This window comes from Rhinolophus hipposideros (genome assembly GCF_964194185.1).
Source record: "Rhinolophus hipposideros genome assembly, chromosome: 14".
Taxonomy (NCBI): Eukaryota; Metazoa; Chordata; class Mammalia; order Chiroptera; family Rhinolophidae; genus Rhinolophus; species Rhinolophus hipposideros.
Genome location: NC_138060.1, coordinates 63,028,083 through 63,054,689, shown reverse-complemented (window position 1 = coordinate 63,054,689; position 26,607 = coordinate 63,028,083). Strand labels below are relative to the sequence as shown.

General features: G+C 57.6%; 2 protein-coding genes across 3 annotated transcripts; one reads left to right on the top strand and one right to left on the bottom strand.

Moving 5' to 3' along the window:
• The first annotated feature begins 14,324 nt into the window (after positions 1 to 14,324).
• RPL29 (ribosomal protein L29) lies at positions 14,325 to 16,922 on the top strand. The gene is made up of 4 exons (XM_081072362.1): positions 14,325 to 14,783; positions 15,168 to 15,212; positions 15,509 to 15,573; positions 16,430 to 16,922. Exons 1-4 carry the CDS (start codon positions 14,417 to 14,419, stop codon positions 16,805 to 16,807), a joined length of 855 nt encoding a protein of 284 aa, XP_080928488.1. The 5' UTR covers positions 14,325 to 14,416; the 3' UTR covers positions 16,808 to 16,922.
• A 3,962-nt stretch (positions 16,923 to 20,884) lies between these two features.
• Positions 20,885 to 25,911, bottom strand: ACY1 (aminoacylase 1). 2 transcript variants are annotated; one of them, XM_081072718.1, is made up of 15 exons: positions 25,652 to 25,911; positions 25,164 to 25,275; positions 24,399 to 24,463; positions 24,199 to 24,303; positions 23,752 to 23,846; positions 23,380 to 23,456; positions 23,199 to 23,288; positions 23,045 to 23,101; positions 22,679 to 22,752; positions 22,538 to 22,587; positions 22,282 to 22,426; positions 22,112 to 22,180; positions 21,458 to 21,537; positions 21,242 to 21,302; positions 20,885 to 21,158 (listed from the first exon to the last, which is right to left on the bottom strand). In XM_081072718.1, exons 2-15 carry the CDS (start codon positions 25,255 to 25,257, stop codon positions 20,994 to 20,996), a joined length of 1,227 nt encoding a protein of 408 aa, XP_080928844.1. In that variant the 5' UTR covers positions 25,258 to 25,275; positions 25,652 to 25,911; the 3' UTR covers positions 20,885 to 20,993. The 2 variants fall into 2 exon arrangements, with proteins under 2 accessions (XP_080928844.1, XP_080928845.1); XM_081072719.1 differs by lacking the exon at positions 21,458 to 21,537 and having other exon boundaries at positions 20,886 to 21,158; positions 21,242 to 21,318; positions 25,652 to 25,784.
• Positions 25,912 to 26,607: the final 696 nt, after the last annotated feature.

Sequence of the window (26,607 nt, the reverse complement as noted above, 5' to 3'; positions counted from 1 at the left end):
TTGGACAAGAAGAGGAGAATGCCTGGCCCACCCCCACCTCAGATCGTTTTTTAGCCCCTGAGGAACTTGGCGTCCTCCCAGCAAGGGTGCGTGGGTCGTGGCTGGGTATTAATAGCTCAGCTGGAGGAGGTGACCAGGACTTTCACAGCCAAACCCTGGAGGCTTCACGTCCTAGGCGGGCAGGACTCTTATCCACACGTCCTCTGCTGGCTCTCCACCATTCCTGTCCTCCAGGAGTTCTCATAACCCTCCAGCCCCAACCCACCTCACACACACCTGCGTCCCCACTTGGTGGAAGCTGCCTGTGTCCCCTCGGGGAGGGGGAGACCTCTGGGGTCAGGGCCCCAGTAGTGGGTGAATGGCCTGAGGCTAGTCTTTGACCAGGCCCCGTGGGAGATGAGAACAGAGAGGCCTGTGAGAAGGCTTCTTCCTTGGCTCCCTTCTCCCTGCCCTGGCTTCTCATTCTTGCTGGCCTGCTCCACCCCCATGTCCCCCACTGGCTGCTCTGTGGGCTTGTCCCCAAATGTCTGTCCACGCTGGGCCCAGAAAGGAGAAGAGGCGGGAAAACCCAGCTGGCAGAACAGAGGCCTGGAAAGGTGCCTGGGACAGTGCTGCCTAGTGCTCAGGTGGGCAGCTGGGGCCTGACCTGGAGCACGACCACCTCACAGGGGTAGCTGGGGAAGTGGTGGGGCCCAGGACAGTGACTGGGGACCTAGAGCCTTGGCGCAGTTCTACTCCTGACCCCCACACCCCACCATGCCACGGAGGCAGGGAAGGGACATGAGTGCCACACCAGGCAGAGGTCTCACACTTCTGCCTCGCCATCTGTCCTCACTGTTGGGTCATGTACCCGCACCCTGGAGTTCACAGTCATGAGAGCAGAAGCAGGGACTCCTGGTGGAGCATGATCAGCATGGAGATGGGTGCCGTGATCATCCATGTTTCAGAGAAGAGCAGCTGAATCTCCCATCCCTAGAGTGGGGGCTGGGGCCGGAGGCCAGGTCCCACCTGCTCCCGTGGCCTTGACACCAGGTCGGCTCCCAGTCCGTCATAGTCTGTGCAGTCCCTGGAAGCCCCTCCTTGCTCATCATAGGGACCCCTCTGTCCCTGGTCCTGCCCCAGCTCATTTCTAGGAAATAGGAAGGCTGCCCTCTGCCCTCTGCACTCTGACCCTACCTCATCTTGAGTCCTGACCTTGACCCCAGACTGAGCTTGGGTCTCCATCCTTATCAGGTTCTGAGCAATGGGCCCTGCCCTCAGACCCCTGACTCCAAGCCAAATCTGGACCTCTGAATAGCGGACAAGACTGAAGCCCAACCTTCTCATCTCTGATCTCAGCTCCAGTTTAAGGCTCAAGCCTTAGGCTCAGATTGAATCTGGGCCACTAAATGCTGACTCCCACGCCAGGCTGAGCCCCCAAGCCAATCCCAGGCCCCACTTCCCTGCCTGAGCCTCCGTCCTGGGCTCCCCCCGGCTCCCAGCTCCCAGTTTGTCATCCTGGAGGAGGCACCATGTGCCCCTCACACTCACTCAGTCACCCCCACCCTGAGATTTGAAGCAAGCGGACACAAGGAGCACATCACACCAGGCGATTTACGACTTGGACGAGCAAAGGCTGAAAACATATGCTATTTCTGGGCTGGATCTTGTTGGTTTGGGCTGCGGGGGAAGCAGAGTCCATGGCACAGGGAAGGGAAACAGGCAGATGCACCCTCGTGCACACAGAGGCCACATGGTGGGGTACAGGGACGCTGGGGCTGGGCCCACACTCCCCTGGGGCAGACATGCAGGCACGCTCACACGCCCCAACCTGGAGGAGACAAATTATGATTAATGTGACACTCCCCCCAAACCCTGCACCTTGTTTTCTTTCTAGCTTCGGAACCCACATTCCTGGTGGCTCAGAGTAGACACTGGGTCTGAGTCCCGGCTCTGCTTCCCGCGTGCTTTGAGACCTGGGTTACGCTGCTCAGCCTCAGCCTCCAGTCGTCTCAGCACCCTCACCAGAAAACTGGAATGTGATGGTACCTACCTCTTGGGGTTCTATGAGGACAGAATGCAATCATGGAGCAGAGTCCCTGTGCATGCCTGGCACCCGGTGAGACTCACGAAGAAGCAGCTACCGGTATTTTATCAGAGATCAAAGTCCAGCTGCTCCCGCTGGAGGGTCAGGGGCCTCCCCCTTTGCTCCCACAGGAGGGCTCCAGGGACACAGTTTGGAAACCCTTGACCTAGATTCTAGGCTGGCAATAGGACCAAAAGTAGCGTTAGCTGATGATTACAGGGGCCAGAACAGCGTGAGATTTGTCAGCATGGAATTAGGTCACAGAATTCCCGAAACAGAGGAGCCCCAGAAGCCAAAAATCTCAATGTCTGAAGGCACAGTGCTCCCCCGACTTCCTGGGCCAAGAGTTGTGTGGACTTACCAAGAAAGGATGGATTCCTGCTGAGACAGCAGACTGGGGAGCCAGCACTTGCCCATTGGCTTTGCCCTGGGTATCCCAGAGCATCCAGGAAGGGGGGGCCCCTCCAGCTCTACAACGAGCTCCAAAGCCCCCTATTTCCTGGCATTCCCTGCTTCCCCACTTCCACGAGGCTCAAGTGTCCGGAAGATCCAGCTGCTCCTGGACACCCTTCCCCCACCTGACCACCTCTATTGACCCCTCCCAGGACCCCAGCCCAGCTGCTGAGGTCCCTTGGGGTAAATCCTAGGAGTCCATCCCGGCTCCCTCAGCCTCTAAGGTCTGTACAGACGGGGCTCTGGACACATTGGTGACCTCGAGCCGCAGTCCCTCTGGGCCTTCCTTTCTTCACAAGTGAAGTAAAGGAGTTGGCACCATTGGGAGAAGGTGAGCAGCCGTGAGCTAGGCACCTACTGTATACCAGGTGTTTTGTCTTCATCGTCTCCGATTCAGGAAACAGAGGGTCAGACAGGGAGAGGGACATGCCCAAGGCCGCATAGCTGGGAAGCAGCAGGGGTAGGATCTGACCTAAAGCTGCTGCCTTGAGAGGAGAGGCATGAAGGGAGGTCCCAGATGTGGGGCGGGCCAGCCCTCAGTGGGCAGCAGCAGAGACCTACAGCCAGCACGTCCTCAGCCCGATAGAGGGGGGAACGGCCCAGCCTCCACCACGGCTGGCTGAGCACCACCCCCGTGCCATTCCCACACGACCTTTCCAGGTGGCTAATGAGGACCTGGGCACCACTCAGTAATTGGCCTCCTTAGGCGGCTGGGGATGCCCTGGGGATGGGGTGGCGGACGCTAGGCCCTGTGGGGACAGGCCAGACAGCCTTCCGTTAATTACCTGAAAACTCCGACAATTAGGCCTCCTGCCACCTGCCTACCCACGTCCTGCTGGCCCCTAATTACCCACGGCTGCAGGCTGGGAGTGACCTGGATCTGGATGGTGGACCAACCACTGCCGTCTCCCATCCCCCACCCTGCACGCATCACAGGCTGGGGACACAGAGCTGGGGTGCATGTGTCTCTCAGGGATCCTCCCCTAAAGCCGCCCTTCCCAGGCTTAGACCCTTTTCATTCACTGTCCTCCCTGCCAGAAGGCAGCACCGGAAGAGAAGAGCTGGATGCCTGGAGCACTTAGAAGCCCTTAGGGAAGATGGGTGGGCTGCTGGGGGAGGGGCAAAGACCCAGAAAGGGGGTCTAAGAGGAGTGGGGGGGTGATGAAGTGGCTGACCTCCCCCTCTGCCTCGCTCCTCCAGGGAAAAAAAAGCTGGACCATATTTAGGAGTAAGTAGAAATGGCCGAGAAGAGGAAGCTAAGAGCTCTCCCATGCTCCCTGGCCCAGTCCAGAGAATGCTGGGGGTCTCAGGCTTAGCCCTGGGGAATCCCCTCACTCAGAAGGGACAATGGACCTAGACAAAACATGCCCTGGGTACAGCCTGTGGTGTTGGGGGAGATGTGAAGAGAGTCACCTGGCCTGGCTGGGGTAGTCCTGGAAGGCCTCCCAGAGGTGGTGACCTTTAGGCCGAGGCAGGTGGTGGTACACTGTACCAGGCAGAGGAAACAGCATGATTGAAGGTCTGGGGTGGATCCTCCTCTTCTGAAAGCAGAGACAGAGATTCAGGGCACTCCCTCAGCAAGTACCTGCCATGTGCCAGCCAATTGGGGGAGGCAGCTAGGCCAGCTGTGCCCTAGGATGGACAAGCAGGGGAGCTGGGATGGACACCGTGGGGTCTAGAGCGAGGCTCAGTGGGTGAGCAGATGCACTGTCCCTCTGCCTGAAAGTGCTGGCAGCCGCCGCCTCCGCAGACAAGGCCTGAAGGAGAAAGTCTGATCTGGGGGTGTGGGCCTCCTCCCACGAATGTCCTTAGTCGCACTAAGCTGCCTTGTAGAAAGTACCTGGGCACTCCTCTCTGACCTATTTCCTTTCCTGGTTTCTGTGCTGGGATTGAAAGTCCCTTCTCTTGTCTCCCTGGGTCCTTGGAAAAGATGCCCGCTACTCAGAGGGACACACCTAGTCCTGAGAGGTCAAGAGGCTGAGCTGAAGTCCCCCAGCCAGCTGGCAGGAATGGGCCTCAGAGCCACTGCAGCAATGTGCTCACCAGCAGGTGACATGCTGGGTGCCCCGCCCTCGAGAGACAGCATGGGGATGGCTCTGAGGAGCTCACAGGTCACAGGTCTGGTCACAGACGGGGCGCTGGCCTGGGATTCCAGGCCTGGGGATTCTAGGTGTGGACTTTGCTGGGACTTGCTACCTTCACCTTAGCCTCGAACCCTGACTCCCTGAGCAGTGCTCCTTTTCCCACACCCAATTCAGAGTCTTGTGGGAAGCCATCATCCAAGCCAGGGAAATGGGGGTGCACTTGCTCTGCCAGGGGGATACCTGGTGGAAAACCTGGGTTGGGACTCAGGGGTGCCCTTTCCACACCTGTTCCGTAGACAGCCCTCACCCGAGCCTCAGTTTCCTATCTACCCCATGAGGCTGTAGTGGGAGGAATGAAGAAGTGGCCAGGAAGGCTTTATGAGCTGCCTTTGCTGCGAGTGCTAGACTCTGAGACTCGGTGTGCCTGGAGGTCAGAAGCATAGTCTGCGGGGCAGAGCCGCTGCGTCCCAACAGTCCTTTCCACTGGTCTGGGCTTGCTGACAATCACTGCGTAACGGCCTTTTGCTCCATAACCCTAATTGCCATGGCTAACCAGGTGCTTCCTGCTAAACACATTCATTGGCTGTGTGGTGTATGGGGCCTCCAGACCCGGGAGACCGTGACAGGAACTGGACCTATGGGGACTGTGCCCATGGCTCACAGGGTCCAGGCAGCTCTCCATCCAGCGGACTGCAGGCTCCCCTCTGATTAGGGGCCACAGGGTCACAGCAAGGCCTGCACCCGAAGGACAGAACTGGAAACTGGTCCTCTCCTGGGGGAGGGGCTAAGTGCCCATAACCCCACCGTCCAGCTCCAAGAGTCATGAAGACCATGTGCACCTTCCTTTACAGTCTGTAAAGCATAACAAGGTAGCATCTCCCAGGTGGTGACGGTGGTGGACTTTCTGTATGCCAGGGCCTGTGCAGGGTGGTCTGCAGTGTTCGTTCTCCCCATCTTGACTGCAGCCCTGGGAGGAGGGGCTGCCATTATATTGACGAGGGTGTCAAGACTCAGCGAGGCAGTTCATCGCCTGAGATGACACAGCTTTTTTTTGTTGTTGTTAAGATTTTTATTATTATTGGGGAAGGGGAACAGGACTTTATTGGGGGAACAGTGTGTTTTATCAGGACTTTTTTCCAAGTCAAGTTGTCGTCCTTTCAATCTTAGTTGTGGAGGGCGCCGTTCAGCTCCAGGTCCAGTTGCTGTTGTTAGTTGCAGGGGGTGCAGCCCACCATCCCTTGCGGGAGTTGAACCAGCAACCTTGTGGTTGAGAGCCCACTGGCCCATGTGGGAATCGAAACAGCAGCCTTCGGAGTTAGGAGCACGGAGCTCCAACCGCCTGAGCCACCGGGCCGGCCCAAGATCACACATCCTTAATTAAGTGGAGGTACCAGGCCTTGAACTAGGCTCAGCCTGATCCTCGAGCAGGTGCTTCTCAGTGCTACCAAGAACGTGGGAGTCATGGATATTTCTAACCGATGGGCTGGGGGCTCAGGTGGGGGCAAGAGTGTACCTCAGAGGGCCAGGGCCATGCAGAGGGTATGGCAGTCATGGGCCTTGAGCTGGGGAGTGGGAATTGAAGTCACCATTCTGGCTGCTCTTGGCCCTTTACCCTCCCTACTCTTTGGACAGGGCCAAGAGCTCCAGGTTCCCCTAGGGCTGAGGTCAGAGCCAACAAAGGACAGTGACCCCTAGAGGGCAGCCTGCAGGTGAAGGGCCGGCTGCAGAGACTCACAATTGTATTGCAGTGCTCCCGTCTTGTTCCTGCTGCCAAGAGTCATCAAGCCATGAGCCCCCCGCCCCCTCCGCCCCCTAGAATCCTTCCCAATCACTCATGTCCCACCGTGGTAGCACTAAGGGCCCTGGATTGAAACCCAGTGATGAGAGATCCAGGAAGGCAACAACGGTTCTCTTTCACAGTTTGGCAGCCGAAACAAAAGAGACGCTCAATGAATATTTGTTAAATGAATAGATGGTTGGATGGAGGGGCAGCTAGATAAATGGATGGAAGATGGCTGGATGGACTGTTGCATGATGGGTTGGATGGTTAGATGGTGTATTCGTTTCCTATTGCTGCTGTAACAAATTACCACAAACTCAGTGGCTTAAAACAACATAAGTATTAGGTTGGTGCAAAAGTAATTGCAGTTTAAGAAGTTAAAAATAATTGCAAAAACTGCAATTACTTTTGCACCAACCTAATACTTACAGTTCCCCAGGTCAGAAATCTGAAGTGGGTCTCACTAGGCTAAAATCAAGGTGCTGACAGGGCTGTGTTCCTTCTGGAGGCTGTAGAGGACACCCTTCCTCACATTTCCAGCTTCTTGAGGCTGCCCACTTTCCTTGTCTTGTGGTCCCATTCCTTCCCCTTCAGAGCCAGCAACGTCATTCTTCCTTTTGATTCCCTCTTCCCCTCTTAAGGACCCTGGTGATTACATTAAGCCCACTCAGGTAATCCAGGATAATCTCCTCAGAGGACTCGGTTCCAGGACTCCCCCTTCCCACCCCTTGTGAACACCAAATTCCACGGATGCTCAAGTCCCTTGTATAAAATGGTGTAGAACAGTGCACGCAGTCAGCCTTTCACGTCCACAGATCCCCAACTACGGATCAAATATCCTGTTTTTGACCCGCAATTGATTGGCTCCAAGGATGCGAAACCCACAGATAGGAGGCCGATTGTACATATACTGAAAGAAATCTGTGTGTAAGTGGACCGTGCGGTTCAAACCCGTGTTGCCCAAGGGCCAACTGCAATTCTTTTCTTGGCTCCACATTATGGTTTAGGGTCCACCCCTGCTGCTGTGGGGGCTGCAGTGGATTTCTCAATCCTGTCACTGGGTGTTCGTGCTGATGTCAGTTCCTCCTTAGGAACTGTGCTGCTAAAAACATCCCTGGGGGGTGGGGTTATCATTATTGTTACCATTTGTCCTGTTCCCATCGGGGTGAGTTCACACTCCCTCTCTCCCCCACCGCCTGCACCCACAGGCACCTCTAAGGCACGCTGTTGCGCAGAATGAGTTTCCCCATGACCAGAACCAACCATGGGGTGGGGGTCTAGGTCGGGGCCCAGCTGCAGCAACTCCATACTGCTCATATCTGGACCCATACCCATACCTCTCACCTTGAGTCACCCCCATAAGTACTGGTCCCCCAGGTCCTCTGTTCAGAAGACGAAATGGAGAACAGACTCTGTAGTCAGCAGTTCTGGGTTCAAAGGTTCAGTCCATCACATACAAGCTGTATGACCTTGGGTGAGTCACATCTCCTTTCTGAGCCTCGGATTCCTTGTATGTAGAGTGGGGGTAACCTGAGGACCCTCACTGAACATCACAGAGCACTCGGTGAAGGCATGGGGAGCTGCCCTTGTTCCTATTGCTGGTTTCTCCTCGGCTCCAGCTCCTACTCTCCGTCCAGCCCGAAATGCTGTCAGGGGTTTGCAAGGGCATCCAACCCACCCCTTTTACAGATGAGAAAACTGAGGCAAAAGCATGAAGAGTTGACTGGTCCCCCAGCAGTACATCTCCCATTGCCTCTGCAGGGTCTGTGTGTGCGAGGGAAGGCCATGCTGTCCCCTCTCCACCATATGACTCTGGACCTGCCCTTGAGCCTCTTGTGCACTCTCTCCCCTCCCTCCTCTCTCTCTCTCTCTCTCTCTCTCTCTCTCTCTCTCTTTCTCTCTCTCTCTGGCTCTGTCCACCCTGAGGTATAAAGGTAGGGATGGCAGTGAGGGCAGCAACAGTGACATCACCATCCTGAGACCAGGGCCAATAGCCCACGGTGCAACGTGTCCACATTCTCCTGCCTGGGCCCAGCGGTTACCTTCCACCCTCCCATGACCACTCAGATCCCCTACTCTCCCTGACGAGCCCCACTTTGTGCCGAGGACCCCAGGTCCTACCTGACTTAGGGCCTGCTGGAGCCTGTTCTGAGGGCAGGTCACAGGATAAACCCTCTCGGCCCTGCACCAAGGGGCTGACAGGGAGCTGACGCCTCCCCAGGCAGGTGGAGGAGGTGGGGTTGGAGGAGGCTCCAACGTGCCCAGGAGTTAAGTGCCTAACTCTGCAGGCACACCCAATTTTCAGATAAGGAGTCAGGGCTGTGTCCCACAGCAGGAAAGGAGAGGGGAAGAAGGAGTCCAGATCTGACCCCCCGCCATACCGCTTGCATTCAACAGTCCTGCCCTGAGTGTCTGTGGGGGTCTCCTGCAAACACACTCTGTGCTGGAAGGAGCCCACTGCTGCCACCGCAGCCCTCCATGACGCAAGTCTGGGATCTGGGCCAGGCTTCACCCCAGCTGTGCTCCGGAAGCACTGTCCTTGGGGAGCAGGCCTGGAGAGAAGTGAGAAAAGGCAACGTCCCCTTCCATGTCCTGCAGCCCTTCTCCCCACACCCACCAACGCTGGTTTTTCTCGGCTCCTGTCAGGGAACACGCTTGGCTGCTGCAAAGTTCCCTCCAGGTCCCGCCCCCGCAGCCCCCGCAGCCCCCGCAGCCCCTGGCCCAGTCAGAGCCGGAGCACAGTAATTCCAGTTATTTTTAGCCAAGCCGCATCCTCCAGGAGCTGCAAGTCAAGGGGAAGCCGCCCCCACGCCACCAGGAGCTGCTTGCGGAAAAGGATCGATTAAAACCAGCACTGCCAGGGCCCCGTGCCAGGCAGCAGCCAGTGCTGAGGCAGCCGGGCCAGGCCCCAGGCCTCTCACCCGCTGGCTCCCTGCGCTGGGGCAGGGCGGGTTGTTCGGAGTGGCGGGTCCCCACTTGCCCTCACTACCACTCAGCAGCTGCTTCGGGGCCACCCTCTCCTGGTCCTGTCCAGCCACCATTGCCCATAGTGAGGACGGCATCCGGGGCCACCCACTCTCCCATTCCCTTCTGGGCAAGGGGCCTTGGGGGGGGCAGCCTCGTGTTTCCAGAGGAGATTTTGGGGTGGGGAAGGGCCCCATATTGCCTGCCTGGCCTTCTGGCTGTTTGAAGCCTTGTCCCAGGAGGGCTGCCGAGTGGTGACAGAGACTGTGCCAGGCCCCAGTAAGTGCTTGGAGCCTCCCGCGAACTGCCAAGCAGGTAGTGCCCTCCTCCCCCCTCACGGGTGAGGGCGCTGAGCCACAGGGCGGTGGGGTCCTGGCTCACAAGCCAGCTGCTAAGTGTCACGGCAGGATCTGGGTCTTGTTCTCCGGCCGTTCCACCTGGAGGGACCATCAGTGCCAGAGAATATGACTACCAACTGACAAATGAAGGGCGCAGACATAGAAAGGCAGACTGACCAATGTTGTATTGGGGATGAGGTCGGCCCCCCACTGCCTGCCATGGACACCAGAGCACACTCCACCAGAGGGTCACGCTGAGGTGATGCATTGCCCTCCTCTTCCTGTCACCAGTGTGAGTCTCAGGCAGAGTTCCAGCCCGGAAGAGCTTCCAGGAGTGGCTTTGGTAGACGGTAAGAAGCTGGTTGACCCCAGGCAAGTCACTGCACCTTTCTGAGCCTCAGTGTCCCCATGTGCAACACGGGACTAACAAGAGAAGCCACTGTGAGGGTGTGGCGCGGACTGGCGGTACTAACGCTGAGCTCCAGGCTCTAGCCTCCTGGGCCCAGCAGAATGCACCTTCCTGCTCTGGACCCCTGGACGTAAGGTTGTGTGCTGGGAAGGGCACCCCCTGTGGGCCAGGCCTCTGGGCCTTTGAGAGTTCAGTGACAGCTCAGGGAGGCCCCAGTCAGCTGTGGTCCAGGGCCAGAAAGCCACGGGGGAAAACAGCAGCCTCTGGCTGTCTGGCCCCCTGTATGCTCCCTCCCCCCCAGCTCTGCCCGATCTTACACAGCCTGAGGCATGCCTCCTCTCCCAGGAAGGCCTCCAGGTCCCCGTTCCCCTGCCCAGAGGCTCCTGGCCTGGACAGACCCCTCTCCGTTCTGCATCTTGGGATGCTGTGCGCACGGCTTCCTCCCTTCCCAGCCCCTCATTCTTGCTTTCAGATGCTCTTTGTGAGAACGGACTCTCCTTAGCTCCATTTTGTGTTTTTCACCTCAGAGCAGGGCTGGGAGTGGGGGAGCCACTCAGGGGTGCAATCCTGCCTCGTCAGGCCCCCTCACACACACCCCTACTCCATCCCTCCTTTCAGAGGCGGAGGCCATCACAGAGGATGGCCCCACTCGGGCATCTGTTGGCCAGAGAAGCCAGGGTTTCTCCCTGTCCCCTGGAGGTTGGTGTCACAGGGCTCCGTCCCTCCGCCTCCCCAGGCACACACCAGCCCGTGCTCCTCTGGCTCCCAGCGGGCATCGGGACCACTGCAGCTCTCCGTTTGGTTATGGGACCTCTAGCACCAAGGCTTCCATCTCCACATCCGGGAATCAGGGTGATAGGACCCCCATCATCTCCAGAGGTTGCTGTGCTGTCTCTACAGGTCACAGCCAGGCTCCAGGGGCTTCCTGTCTGCTCAGCACTGGGCGCTGTTTCCCCACTGTTACAAATGAGGAGACTGAGGCTCAGAGAGGGGAGTCACTCTACCGGTGAGTGGCAATCAGAATTTGAACCCAAGTCTCTGATGTCAAAACCTGTTCTCTAACCCCCAACCGACATGACCTCCAGGAACTTGAGGTGGACCAGCAGGGCTCTACGCAGGGGTACCCACAGGCTCCACTGTCTCTGCCCTGAACCCACTCTGGGGGAAGACACTCCCCCCCACCACCACTACCAGGAGCTTGGAGCCAGGGGAGACCCAACCTACCCCGGAGAAACTGCTGAGAACAGGGGCTTGATCCTTAGGGGGGCAGTGCAGGATGGACACGGAATTGGGAAGTCAGAGGTCTGGGAGGATCAGAGGCTTCCCGCAGGAGGGGAACTGCCACCTGCAGCAGCCCAGCTCCGTCCACAGTCCCATGCTGCCCCCGTGTGGGCCACAGGCTCACGTTCCCATTTGAGGACCTGGGGACACTGCATCATTCCTGGGCCAGCCCTCCTCTTCCCCCTGCCCCCCAGAAGGAAAAATCAGAGACCTGGGTTGTGGTGCATTCCAAAGGCTGCACCTCGGGGCCTCTGCCGGAACTGCCCTCTCTTCCCCACAGATTCTGAGCCTCAACCTGGCTTCAAACGCTGCCCACTGTCTTTCCTCCTCCCAGGAGTTCGGAATTCCACACTCTTGGAGGGAAGTGAACTTAAGGGTTTATTTTCCAACTCTCCACTCCATATTTCAAACTCCATCCTCATTAATTCAACTGCACCCCCCCAGTCTCAGGGGGCTCACTGTCTCTGGGAGCCGCCCATGGTTTGGAGGGAATTCTGATTGCAGAAATGACCCTCGTCCATGGTGCTGGTGTTTGCCTCCCTCGGTCACAGCTCTGCCCTCTGGGGCCACACAGAACCAGGTGGCCTCTCACTTGCGAATTTCTAAGCAGATTTAAAGATCCAGTGCTTAGGGCCTCCTCTTTTCTGCCCCCACCCCCAGTCTTCTCTCTCACAGACAAAACATCCTGGTCTGGTAACCCACTCATGGTCCCTCTTATCGGGGTACACCGGTGGTCCCTGTCTCTCTAGAGCTCGACTGAGGAGACCCAGCTCCTGAGGACTGTCACTTCCTTCCATCCTGGCCCTCCCTTGGATCCTGTCCTCAGAATTAGCATTCACTTGCCATTACCACATTCTTTCCCTAAGCCCTGTCCCCCTCCCCAGAAGCCTGGAGAGCAGAGATCTGGCTCAGTAGAGGAGCTGACTCTCTATGAAATCCTTCCAGACTGACTTGCCTCTTGCCTCCTGATTCTGCCTTCTGCCTGGACTTGTGAAATGTGTACATTTAATCCCTCAGACATTTACCTGGGACTCCTTTGACATCTGGTGGTGTTTATTGACCTCAGAATAATGTTTTTAAATGTGTAAAATAAATTACAAAGGATTTTCTTGAATAGGAAGAGATGTGCACAAATTATGATTGAGAGAATACAATCAGGTTACGAAGAACTTGTATAATAAAGTTCCATTTATGAAGAGAGAAAGCGTGGCAGGGAAGGGAAGGGAAGGAAAGGGAAGAAGGGAGGAAGGAAGGGAAGGGAGGCAAGCTGTTGCATACATACGGCTGTCTCTGAATCTGCCTCCGTCAGAGTATGGCTCTGTGCTTTGCTCTGCCACTGTCATAACAGCTTGGCAAACCGAGTCCTGAGCTGGTGTCACTGCTCCCTCTTTAGCAGCCATGGGAGCTAATGCCACACTTAAAGTTCTCACAGCCTCCTCTGTTGGCCCCTACTCTGCTTGTTTCTTTTTCTCAAGGCTGCAGCAGTCAAACCTTCTCCTCCCTGTCCCAGCCGCTGGCCCCACCCGTCCTACTCCCTGGGCTCGCAGGCATCCTGCTACCCGCACCGCCTGCACCCCATCGCTGCCCACCAGCTCCTCCACCTGTTCTCAACAGCCCTCAAGTACTTTGCTCCTGCAGAGACACCTTCCTCTCTGGCCTCACCTGTTTCTCTGTTGGCACAAGGTCACTCCTTCAGCATCTGAGCCCGCCCCTCATTCTCCTCACTCATATGTGCCAGATTTCTGTCCCCCTTCTCAGGAATGCTCCAGTAAGGAGTGCCTGCACGTTCTGCTTCCACACCCTCCTTTCCCCTCACTCCCAAACTCTGCAATGTGCTTCTGTCACTCCGTGTACCTGCCTGGCCAAGGAATGTCTATCAACAGATGTTTACGAAGCTCCTGTTCTACATCAAGTGCTGTGCCGGGCAAAGGGACATGGAAGGGACCAAGGCAGTCCCAAACTCACGGTGCTGTGCCAACGGACAAGCACACAAGTAAATAAAGACCATCACTAGAGTCTGGGAAAGTTCTATGAAGGAAGCAAACAGACTGGGAGGACACAGAGTAAGTGGGGAGATGGGGCGGAGGGTCTGTAGTTTAGGTAGGGAAGCCTAGGGAGGCCTCTCCAAGAAAGCACACCATCCAAGGAGCAGGGAGGAGGTGCTCCAGGTGGAGGGAAAGGCAAGTTCAAGGGCCCTGAAGCAGGAATAAGCATTTGTGCTTGGCAGGAACGAAAGAAGTCCATGGGTTTGGACAGAAGTGATAAGGAGAGGGTTGCCAGGGTTAAGGGAGTAAAGAACTGATCCTGGGGGCCGGCCCGGTGGCTCAGGCGGTTGGAGCTCCGTGCTCCTAACTGCGAAGGCTGCCGGTTCCATTCCCACGTGGGCCAGTGGGCTCTCAACCATAAGGTTGCCACTTTGTCTCCTCAACTCCCACAAGGGATGGTGGGCGGCGCCCCCTGCAACTAAGACTGAAAGGACAACAACTTGACTTGGAAAAAGTCCTGGAAGTACACACCGTTCCCCAATAAAGTCCTGTTCCCCTTCCCCAATAAAAAAAAAAAAAAAAAAAAAAAAAGAATTGATCTCCAACTGAAGGGAAAGTCCTTGCAGACTTTAAATGACAAGATCTGATTTGCATCTTAAAAAGTGCCCCAGGTCCCACTGCCGTGTGGAGAGACGGCAATAAAGTCGTTAGGAGGCAATGCTTACTCGTTTTGGATGTCCAACAGGTATATCACCTATAATGCACCTAAAAAGAAACATCTGGATCTGAAAACAAAGCAACAACCCTCCCCCCCGTCCCTCCCCCAATCTTGCCCATTTCCCTAAACAGCACCACCATTCACCCAGATGTTCAAGCCCAAAACTTCGGGGCCATCCTGGCCTCCTTCGTCTCTCATCTGCATCCCAAGTGCAGCCTCCTCTCTTCCTCATCCACTCCCGTCCTTCCCTACCGCCCCCACCGGGGCCAGGGGCCATCACGTGCGCACGGAGCTCTGCACCAGCCTTTTCACAGCCCTGCCTCCTCTCTTCTGCCCCCGATGGTCCACTCTCCACGCAGGAGCCAGGGACACTTTTTAAAAACACAAATCTGTCACTCCCTAACACATCCGTCACGGATTCCCTTCGCCTTCAGGCCTTTCATGAGACCGGGGCCCAAGAACCTGAACCAAAAGGAACAGGTGGAGAAGGGGTGTGAGTGGAGGCCAGATCGGAAGGGGCGGGGCCAGGCTCGTAGCACCGCCTTCCGTTTGCTTTGTGCCCTCCCGGCCTTAGGAACCTTTCTTCCCGGCGCCAGCGGAAGCTTTTCCAGTAGTACCTTCCGGCTCGATGACCCTCTTTCCCGTGCTGCACCTCGGTCTTCCTTCTTCTCTTCCGGCCCCAGGAGTTTGGGAGTTGCGGGCTTGGGTGAGCGCTGGCCGCGCGGCATCCGAGTCCATCCACCACGCGCGGAGGGCGGTGGGCGCAAGCCCCGGGGAGGACAGGGAGACTGGCTCCCTGGCTGTAGGGAGCGGAGGCCGTGGGGCGGGGGTGGTGCTCGCGGGCTCTCGAGGAGTGGATGAGGGGGAGAGCTCGGATTTGGGATGCGAACGCAGTCTTGCGGCGCGGGTGTCCGAGTTTGCCAGGACTGGCGTCCGGTCGCGCGCAGCGAGTCGAGGCGGGTGGAGGCCGCAGATTGACGGCATGTGCTGCAGCCTCCGGGCCTCTGGGCTCACGTCGCTCGGATCAGGGCGGCGGACGCTGGCCCCGCCCGGCGCGCCCCCAGCCCTGGTGTCCGCTCTGTTCCTCCAGGTGCAGCCATGGCCAAGTCCAAGAACCACACCACGCACAACCAGTGTGAGTTCCCCGGGCCGTCCTCGCCCGCACGCCCAGCGCCGCGGAGGGTCAGGGACACGGGCGGGGCGGGGAGGCGCGTTCCGGGGGGCGCTCGTGCTTGTGTTCCGCCGGGGTTCCCCTTGGGGTTGGAGACGCGCACGTGGGGCCTCTGCGGTTCCCACAGTGCTCTGCGCCCGCCGCCCCCGGAAGACGCGCTCTGCACGTGGTGTCCTCGTAGGCGTGCGGGGCCGTGCTGCGTGTCTCGGTCTTACTCGGGCAGCGCTCTCCTTTGGTCCAACTCCTTTTCTTCCCCACAGCCCGAAAATGGCACCGGAACGGCATCAAGAAACCCCGGTCGCAAAGATACGAATCTCTGAAGGGGGTGAGTGTGCGCGGAGCCGCGTACAGGTGTGTGTGTCCGGCTCCAGCCGCTCCGCTGGGGCCTGTGGTGTCGCCTTTTCCGGCTTCACCATGTCCTGTGCGTCGGTGTCGGCTGCCCGCCGTCCTGCGTGGACCTCACGCTCGGCCAGACCCATAGTAAGCTTTACGTGGCCGCTTCCGCCCGGGAAGCAACCCCCGGTCGGTGTAACCTGCCTTCTTAGGGCAGCTTGTCTGGCTACGTCCATCGCCAGGCAGAGCACCTCCTGGAGGAGTGGCCTCGGCTCTGTACCAGCACCTGTGCGTCGTCCTGCCACGGTGACCACACAGGACGTTGCTCTGACCCAGTGCTGGGCTGGGGAGCCGCGCCCCCGCAGTGCAGGGAGTTCTGAGCATTAGCTGAGCAGGCTGAGGCTGTAGGGTCTGAGTACAGCGGAGCCCTGTCCTCAGTCTGCTCGCCCCTGTACCCTTGGTGTCTCCCTCCTCGTTTGCTGGGAGTCTGCTGTACCAGGCTGGGTATTTAACGGACACCTTCCTTTAAGCGGGTGGGGTGGCCCTGAGGGGGTGTCAGGGTTCGGCCATAGCCCTACAACCCTGGCACAGGGCACGGCCTTCTGCACTCACATTCACTTCTCCTGGGCTCTGGGCATGTAGCCCTGAGCATGTGCTCCGTGTAGCACTAGCAGGTGCAGTCTTGGCTTCTGGGGTGGTACGTTCTCTGCCGATACTTTGTTTCAGCATTTAAGGTTGGCTTGACAGTGTGTAAGCCCCCAATAGGCCTTGGCTGGGGCCTCCCAGTGTCCTACGTGACTTGGGGGTCCCACATGCCACACTTACAGCTGCTTGTACCTGCCTTCCAGGTGGACCCCAAGTTCCTGAGGAACATGCGCTTTGCCAAGAAGCACAACAAGAAGGGCCTGAAGAAGATGCAGGCCAACAACGCCAAGGCCTTGAGTGCACGGGCTGAGGCCATCAAGGCCCTCGGAAAGCCCAAGGAGGTCAAGCCCAAGATCCCAAAGGGCGGCAGCCGCAAGCTCAGTCGACTTGCCTACATCGCCCACCCCAAGCTTGGGAAACATGCTCGAGCCCGCATCGCCAAGGGTCTCAGGCTCTGCCGGCCAAAGGCCAAGGGCAAAGCTCAAACCAAGGCCCCAGCTGGTCCTGCAGCTGCAGCTCCGCCTCCAGCTCAGGCCCCGGCTCCCAAAGGTGCCCAGGCTGCCACGAAGGCTCCACAGTAGAGGCCTCTGTCTGCCGATGGAGGACAGAGACTGGGGGACCCTGGGCTGCTGTCTGCGTGGGGCTGGTGTCCTCCTGTGTTATCTGGACCAATAAAGCTGAGGCAGGATCTGGCAATCAGCTTGTGTCTGTGATCCCAGGGCTGCAGCTGGAGTTCAAGTGGGATTTGTACCTCCATTTTGTGGGAGGAGAGTCCGGCTCCTCTGGATGGAAGGGTGTGTTTGGGCATTGGGAAGTAGCTCCCTGGAGTACAAGAAGGGGACCTGATAAATGAGAAATGGTTGGAGACCTTAGGGAAGCTGGGGCACAGCTTGCTGGACTGAGCAGGCTGGTGAGGAAAGACAAATCCCAAACATCCTTGCTAGGCTTTGAAACGGCATAGGAAAGGGAAGGGACGCTGCTGGAGAATTCTGCTGCACTTCTGGCCTGAGGTGTTCCAGGCTCTTTCTAGTGTACCTGGCCAGCATCCACTGCTCAGCTTGTGCTGGTCCCGCAAGTGCTAGGAGTCCTGGGTGTGGAGGAGGGACTGTTCATGACATGACTGCTGCTGGGTCACAGAGATGACACCATTCTGTCCTGCAGGGAGCCCTGGCCAGATGAAGGTCTTCCTGGGCAAGTGGGCCCCTGGAAGTCTATCTAGACGAACAGCAAATTCTTGGAGAACTGGGCATGCACCAGGTGATCTGTTTACCGAAACCCCCAACCAGTAAGGGACTGGCAAATTGACTACACAGACCCTCTCCCCGTGAGCAAGGGCTCCTAATATGCTAGTCTGTCGACATTGCCTCTGGTTTAACTGAAGCATTTCCATTATCAGCAGGCTAATCAGGCCATCACCATAAAGCTTCTGGAAAAGGTACTATGTTTCTGTACCCCTATTGAAGAGAGTGACCAGAGGTCACATTTCAAGAACACAACATACATGAATGGGCAAAAGAACCCAATACTGAATGGAGGGTCGTCCTCCCCTATAAACCACAAGCATCTGGGCTGGTGGGATGGAAGAAGGGTGTCTAAGCCACAGATACGACTAATTGGAAGACCTACCTTGGTCGGGTGGACAGGTGCTTTCCGGTGTAAATACATTTAAATGGCTGACCTGTGGGGCCTATTGCCCCACGTACCAGATGAGGAATTCGGACTGAGGCACCCAGTACAGTAAAGGTGTGGAAAATGGCACAGCAATAATTCCGACACTTGCCATGGCCCAATGGGCCGTGATAAAGGGTACCAAACCCTACTGTCCCTGGAACTAGAACTACTTAGTGGAATCTGCAATGGGACATTCTGCCTGGTTGCAGCAGTTACTTCATGTCCCTGGATGAGGGGACATTGGGGTGGGACCATCACCCCAATGCTGTCAGGACCCTTGGACGTGCTATATGTGGACCGGTCCCTGCACCATTGAAAGGGGTCATGGTCTGGCACATTCTGCCTCTTATTCATCTCACGACAGACAGCATCACCTCTCCTGGCCAACTCGTATGCTTTCCACGGCCTGGCCACATTCCCAAAGCCACAGCTACATTCACATCCAAAAATCAGGTGACGAGTGTCATTAAATTGAAAGAAGACCCCCCAATTTAAGTCCCAACTGTGTTTTAACCTTTCTGACCTTGGACTTGTGCTGTCCCTATGGCATCAGTTACAGGGAGGCACTTGTGCCATCGTCCAAACTAAAATGTGTCTCTTACATCAGGAGAATCTGCTGATAGCTGTTTGTTAACTCGTGAAATCTCCAGTAAAAGCCCTACGGGATCCAAGCCTCTGTGACCCATTAGCACCCTAGCTTGGGTCCTGGGGGGCATGGTGGAAAGTATTGTTACATGCATGGGGTGCTTAAACTGCCTTTTTCTTCCATGTGTCTGTGGGCTCTCTCCAATGTGGCCCATTGGTGACCAGATGAGCCGCCTTCCTGCTACTGAAGCCGCTGGCTGACCGCTCAGGCACCTTGAGGGAGAGGCAGGCACGTGAGACTAAGAGCTGGTCATAGGTGGGGTGTGGGGAGACGGTTCCACTGCCAGACTTGTAAACTAGACCGGGGCCCTAACAGATGTTGCTGCCCGTAAACGCCCTCAGACTGAGCAACGTCTCCCCTCCGCCCCAGTGTCCTGCCCCTTATCTGCAACAGGTCACACCCCAGAACCCCTGTCCATCCTGCGCTGTTCTACATAATTCTTTTAACGCCTGCCATGCTGCACGGAGGATATCCATGTCATTTTGCTGCCACCCAAGGTGCACCTCAGATGTTCCCTCAATCAGCTCTATTAATTGGCAGACTGGAGTGACTGGCCTGTCTTCAGTCTTTCCCCGCTCTCTACTTACAGGGGTAGCTTTTCTGTCTTGGGGCTTTTTCCTGGATCTGTGTGTCATCACACCAGGAGGCAGGGCAGTGGTGGCACTGCCTTACGACTGGGCCACGCTCGGCTGTGTCCCCCGGGCCAACTGCTTCACCTGCAGTCAGTCTTCTGAACAGCCAGTGAAGGGAATAATAGTACAGAGGTGACTGGCTCCTATAGAAAACACACTGCTTCTGGTCACACTTCATCCTCACACCAGCCTTTGAGAATGGTGGTCACGTATTCTGCTCCAACCTTGGGTACTTGGGAGGCTTAAAAATGGTTGCTATTAATTGTGCTGGGGCAACCAGTGCAACCCATGGCATATGGTCCCCCTATCTCGGAGTCGGTATTATTATCTTTGTTTCACAGGTAGGGTAGCTTGTTCAAGACCACGGAGCTAGGAAGGGATGGAGGTAGCATGGAACCCATGCAGGGCCCCAGGAAGTTTGCCCAACCAGGGCTAGGCAGTGAGCTCTGACTGTCATCCTGGCATGCTCTGTGGGTGGCCCACTGCCCCCCCGCCCCCAGCTGGTGTCAGATAGAAGGTGCGGTCTTGAAAGGGACCAGGAGCAGGTTTTGTGTCCTCAAGATGGCTTGGCCCAGCCTGAGATCACCAGGTCAGATGGCTTCTAAAGTGAGCCCTGTCCTCTAGTCCCCAGGATGGGGTGGGAAGACGCTCCTTTCCCAAGTCACCTTGTTCCAGTCTGAAAGGGGAAGCCAGACCCCAATCTCAGGAGACCCCAGGTCAGGGGCTTCAATTAGGCCACCTTAAGGTCACAGCCAGCTTGCTGCCCTCAGCCTCCCTCGTGTGTAGGAAGCAGTTCCCCAGTTCTTGAGTCTTAAATCTTGACTCCATTACTTCTAAGCTGTGTAGTCTTGGGCGAGCAATTCTAGCAGAACTTCTAAAGTGGGGCGCAGTGAAACCTACATCAAAGGGCTGCCGTGCGGGCTCAAGCAAGGTGAATGCAGCTGGTGGAAGTCCTGGCTCCTTGTCAGAACTGCATGAGCAGGGGCCATTTTTCCTATTCGGACTAAGGCTGCAGGTCACAGAACCAGGCTCTGGGCTTCCCTTCTGGCCACAATGAGGAGTTTCAAAAGCCAGTCCTTGTCACCTGTGCTCTGTGCTCAGGAAGGTAAGAACAGGACTAGATCAGATCACCCAGAGGAGCAGGCTCAGCTCTCTGGGTCACAGCTGGCTCAGCACTGCCAGGGGCCCTAGCAAGACTGACAGACTGAAGCCCAACTTGTGGGCCCCTCTGTACACAGTGACCCATGATCCCTGCCCAGGGAGCTGGGGACCCTAAGATGAACTGCCCAGGTCGACCAGGGCTCCTTTCCCTCTTCGGCCAGAGCAGAGGCCACACCCCCTTCCTGCTGCCGGAGGGTTTGACAAATGCTAGCAGTCATACCAGACCAGGACAGGTCTGGGCCTGTCTCTGAGTGTGCTCCCAGAAAGCCAGGAATAACTCCCTGGGATCTTTGTCTCAGTGTCCCCTTCAATGCAAATGGTGTACCTGATATCACAAGTCACATATAGATATGGTGGCCACTGAGAACAGGAACTATGCCCCTCGTTGTTGGACACAGACGTGGCTAGGTGGTTGGTACAGGACGGGTGTGCTGTGGGGAACGACACAGCAGCATGGAGTGGTGGCGAAGTGCCCAGAGCCAGGCTCAGTGTCCTCATCTGTGAAATGGGATGGTAACAGCATGTCCCCAGAGAAATGGAAATCCATGTGCCATGAAGTCCCCTGTCCACACAGGCTTTATTGTTAGGCAGGGGGAGGAGGGGTCCTTGGCACTGGTCATGGTGGAAGTTCCGGGGTAGAGGCTGGGAGCGTGTGGCTCAGCTGTCACTGGGCAGGGCGGGCACACTGGCCAGGGCAGGCAGCAGCTGTGTGTATATGTCGACCCCACGGAGGAACACAGCCTCGTGCAGCCGCTCATCATGGTCGTGCAGCAGCACTGGCGTGCGGTTCATGGGGGAGAAGCCCAGAGCCGGGATCCCCACCTACAGAGGACAAGGAGGAGCCGTTAGGAGCGCAGCCAGCGGCCAGGGCCACCCCACTGCCCACCCTACTACACGCAGCTCACCGCGCGGAGATAGCGGCTGTCAGTGGCAGCGGGGAAGATCTCAGGCTCCAGAGTGAGGTTCCTGCAGAGGGAAGAACCTGGTAAATGGGGGGACAGAGAGAGGAGAGGGCAAGGGAAGGGGCAAAGGAATGTGGAAAGAAGGTAAAGAGAAAAAAAGAAAAAAAAGAAGGTAAAGAGAGCTGGAAGGGGGAGAGGAGGGCAGGACACGGTGCTCACATGTCCTTGCAGACCCCGCTAAATGCTGCCCACCAGGGGTCTGAGTCATCAATAGATGTCACGCGGGGCTTCGTCCACTTCTGCGGGGAGGGGAAGGAGGGCAGGATCAGGACAGGACCTAGGCATCTTGCCCTGGCACAGGGCACACCCCACCCCCACCCACCTACCCAGATAGCCCGCTGGCCAGTCCAGCCACAGGCCCTCCTCCAGTTCTTCAAAGGCCACAGGTCTGGGACTTTCCCCTGCCCTCCATTTACTTCCTGTCCATCCTTCAGATGCTAGGCAAGTGCCCCTTCCCCAAGATGGCTCTTCCAGACCTCAGGCGGTCCAATTACAGGTCTCCGAGTATGAGGTCCCACCCCTTCTGGACCATATGTGTGCATACTTACGTAGAAGTAATATGACATAAATATTTGATTCCTGTCTATTCCCCCTTCATACTGTAAGGACTAAGAGGGCAGGAACCGTGTCTAAGTTTCCTGCCTGCACTATTTCCCAGCAGCCAACAGTGCCCTCCACAATAACATGTCTCAGAGCCAAAGCAATGCCCAGATGCGTGCCGGCACACCAGGCACACACTCCTCCAGTGACACACACTGCCAGCGCAGTCTCCCCAGCTCCCACAGCCCCCCCATCACGGGTCCCAGTCGGTACCTGAGCAAACTCGAAGGTGACCCCCTCGCCAGCTGCCTGGCACCAGCTCCACAGCTGTTCCTCAAAAGCCTATGAGAGGGGACATGAGCTTATCTGTCAGGCTCTCCCTGAGCCTCTAGGACAGGATTGAGACCCGGGCTCCCTCCTCCAAACCCAGGTGGAGATGGTACCTTCAGGTCCACATCCGGTGCCACGCGGATGTCAAAGCTGGCGCTCATACTGGCAGGTACCACGTTATAGGCCACGCCGCCCTCTAGCTTAGTCAGGTTCACGGAGGTCACAGCCCCCTGTTTCAAATGGGGGTTTGACTGCAGCCTGCAGTGGGGGCCATGGGCAGAGGCAGCAAGAGGGAACCACAGATAAAAGAGGCTCGGCTTCCCTCCTCCGACACCCTCCTGCACCCACCCCTTTCCCAGGCTGCCTCACCTCTGCCTCTCCTTCTCCCGGAAAGCCAGGATCGAGCTCACAACCTTGTGCTAGGGGAGTGTAAGGTTAGGTGTGAGAATGCCCCAGGAGAGTGCCTTGGGAATTCCCAACTGCCACCCACCCGTCCAGGGTGCCACCCACCAGCTTCTCTGCGGCTGTGTCCTTGATGAACTGTGAGCCGTGGCCAGGCTGCCCAGTGCTTGTGACCCGAACCCCTGGGAGATGCAAGGGGAAGGGGTGCCGTCAGCACGGGAAGGGCTGGGAAATCACTCAGCCCTGGGGCGGCCCGTGTTTGTCCCTCATTTCAAGCTCTCCTGGCAGGGAGAAGGTACAGTGTAGAGCTGATATCTGCCCCAAATGAGGGCCTGCCCTCAGAAGCTCAGGAAGGAGAAGCCCAGGAAGGAAGGGGCTGGGAGGCAGAGGCCCAGGGTTCCAGGCCTACCTGGGCCCCTGCCTCTTCTGGCCCCCACCTGCATAATGCCCCCCTCCCTCCAAGCTCATACTCACACCAGGGGCTCCGCTCACTGTAAAAGACAGTGAAGGCGTCAGTGGGGTTGGCCAGGCCTAAGGAGGGAGGAAAGGGGGTTCAGAGGGTGGAGTGGCCCCGCCCCCACTAGCAGCCTGCCCTGCTGGCCACTCAGTGGCCTACCCCCCTGCTCACCCTCATCCAGGGCGAAGCCAGCCCTCAGGGCCTGGAACTCAGGCCTCTGTACAAACAGCTCCATGCCTTGGTGACCCCCAATCTCCTCATCTGTAGAAGCATCAGGGATGTGAGATGAGGGAGCCATTCCCCAACACACCCGCCCCCTCCCTGAAGGGGCCCCTCCCCGAGCCACTCCTACCTGGCACAAAGGTCATGTGGATGGTTCTGGGGAAATGACGGCCTTCAGCCTTTAGCCTCCTCACAGCCTCCAGGTACCTGAAGGGCAGTGAGAGGGTGTAAGCCAGGTGCTGAGGGGGCCACCGGATGCTCAGGTGAGCAGGCTGGAGCCGTAGGCCCTGCGCCCTGCTCTGTGACAGCCTGGCAGAGGGCTCAGGCAAGTCCCTGTCCCTCCACCTCCCCTCCATGCAATGGTCACAGCGGTAATGCCTGCACAATGTAAGGGGGACATCTCGAGGTCCCTGGGCCTTGAGGTTCTCCAATCACAGCCCAGGCCCACTGGGTGGTTCCAATGGGCCAGAACTGTGGGGGACTGGGAATGGAGGACACTCACTGGATGCTGACACACTTCATGTCCTGGGCACCCCTGGCATAGATGTAGCCCTCAGCGTCCTTGAAGGCCTCAAAGGGGTCATGACTCCAGTGTTCCTGGGGGCAAAGGTGGGAAGAGGAACCCTCAGTCATTAATCCACTGTGCTCAACAGTGGCCCTGCCCCAGGAGCCCACCGTAGGGTGGAGGTGACAGAGGGAGTAGTGAGGGGTCAGAAGAGGGCTGAGGAGGACAGCAGATTGCATCCCTCATCTCTGCCTACCCCCCACCATCCCACCCTGGGCCTGAAAATGTTGCTGAACAAGGGCTGCTTGAGTGGAGTGATGCTGAATGAGGTGGCGAGTCAGTGCCAGGACCTGCCGTGGAAGGCTCCCTGGGGTCGGTCAGGGTTCTGCCTCATCTTTGTCCCTTGCATCACCCCCCTCCACACACATACACACACACACACACCTTGAAGACAGGTACCACATCCGTGTGGGAGTTGAGCACAAGGGAGGAGAGTTTGGGGTTGGTGCCTGGCCAGGTCAGCACAGTCACCACAAGGCCAGGTGCCACCTAGAGAGGGCCAGGAGGCGGGACGGTCAGTGCAGTATGAGGAGGTGCCCCAGGCCCCCCTTCTCTCCCCTCCCCACACAGGGCCCCAGGCTCACCTCCACTTTCTGACAGCCCAGGCCCAGCTGGTGGGCTCTCTCCTCTAGGAAGGCCACGGCAGCCCCTGGGGACACAGAGTCTTGAGGCTGCTTCTGCCTACCCAGGCCTCCCCCTGGCCAGGAAGAGCTTGGGGGTACATCCAGAGAGGGGAGCAGACCCAGACATGGGCTGCTGTCTCCTCAACACAATTCCACATTCCTCAGAGACACCTGCATTTCTGTCCCCAAGGAAGAAGATATTTTTGCCCAGTGACCCTTTGTGGAAGGCCAAGTGGGAAGTTCAGGGTTAGAAGCTGGTGTTATTGTTATCTTCCTTAAAGGTGGGGAAACTATGGTGCAGAGACATGAGAGTCACCCAACATCTCCCAGCTGGAAAATCACAGCAGGAATTTGGACCCATGTACACAATGCCCAGCCACCAAGTTTTACTCTTTAAGGGCTAGGGCCTTTGTTCAGCCCCCCTAGGCTTCTGGAGGCCTCTTTTTCCACGTGGCTGCCCCAGTCTTCCCCACCCACGCCCTGGGCAGTATGGTGAAGTTGTTCCTTTACTAGCCACCAGGAGTAACTTTTGGAGCACAGCCTCTACAGAACAGGTTCCTGCACAGTCTGGAGGGACTGCAGAGCAGTGTGTTGACCTAGGGGATGTTAGAGGAGTTGAGGCGTCATTTGGGGCACTAGAGTGGGGCTCAGATGGGTGACAAGGGTTGGAGCCTGGTTTAAAGCATTGTTCCCAGCCCACAGACCCTGGAACCGCTGCGTTCTCACCGTAGTCGGGCTTCGGATGGACGGTCCGGATGCGCAGGTACTGACGGAATAGTGTCACGGATGGGTGCTCACCCTCGCGACCCTGGCTGGCCATGGCGCTGCGCGTGGTTAGCTGGGGGCAGAGAGAGTGGCTACCTACCCCTCCCAGCCGCTGGAGCCCAGGGGACTCCATTTGTACACAGCCCCTCCCCAGAAGGACACCTGGATTCGTTCGGAGCCCCCATTCTGTTTTCAGGCGCTGTGCTGGCCACTTTCGACACATTTCCTTATTTAACCCCAAAGGGCCCCACGAAGTTCGTGCCTCTGAATGCCCACTACACAGAGGAGAAAGCTGAGGCTCAGAGATTCGGGGACAGTTAGAGAGTAGCTGAACTTGGTTTGAAACCAGACATTGACTCCCCCGCCCTCCTCAAAAAAATTTCTCCCCAGTTGTTCAGATTTCTTGCCAGGGAGCCCCAGACCCCCCTACCCCTCTCCAGGCCCCACACCTCGCTCTCTGCAGGTCTTGGGCCGGCGATCCCCGGTCAGCGCCCAGCTGGGACTGTGGCCGGGACTCAGGGTCCTGCGAGGTCGAAGGCTCACAACCAGTCCCCGCCCACCACGTGGCTGGACCGGGATCGGGGGCGGGACCGCGGACTGCGAGTGTGGCGTCTCCGCCCACCGTGGTTCCAGCCTCCGCCTGGTAATCCGAGGCACGGATTCCAGATCCCGGGGGCCGCTGCTTCAGCTGCCAGCTCCTCCCAGCGGCGGAAAGCGAGCTCCTGGCTGGCCCCGCCCCCACAGCAGGACACGCCCCTCCAGGGCCCCGGGCAGCGAGTTCCGGATGGCCCCGCCCCCAGAGGTCTCCACCTCTTGCAGCCTCCGGATTGGGCCGAAAGAGAGGAGGGCGGGCCCTGGCGCTCAGATTACAGCGCGCAAAGTCCTGCGGGAGCTTGCCCCTGCCCGCTCTCCCTACCCCTCCCGCGAGGGCCTACTGCCGCCTTTTCCTGTCTCAGCTCCTAGGGAGGGCTTCCCTGACTTCCTCGGTCCCGTGTGGAGAGGCTATTGGTTAATATCTGCCTCCCACTCTGTAAACTCCAGGAGGCTGGTTCATGCACCCGCGGGAGTCTGCCCCTGCCAGAGCGCAGAGCAGGCGCCCGGACACCGTGCCAAGAATGAAGGATAAATGGACGGACAGTGCCTGTGTGACTGCGGTGTGATCGTGTGAACGAGCTGCTGTGTGGGCAAATCTAATAGTGTGTCAGTGGGTACGGCGGTGTGTGTGGTGGTTGGGTGTGACAGCATCAGTGCGACAGGATGTCACAGTGAGGATGTCATCATGATGCTGTGTTGCCAGTGTAAGAGGTGGGGACACTACACGAAAGTGTACAGGTAGCACACTCTTGACGGACCCTATGCCAGGCTCCCTGGGTCTTCTGCAGCCACCCGAGAGGGTGGATAAAGA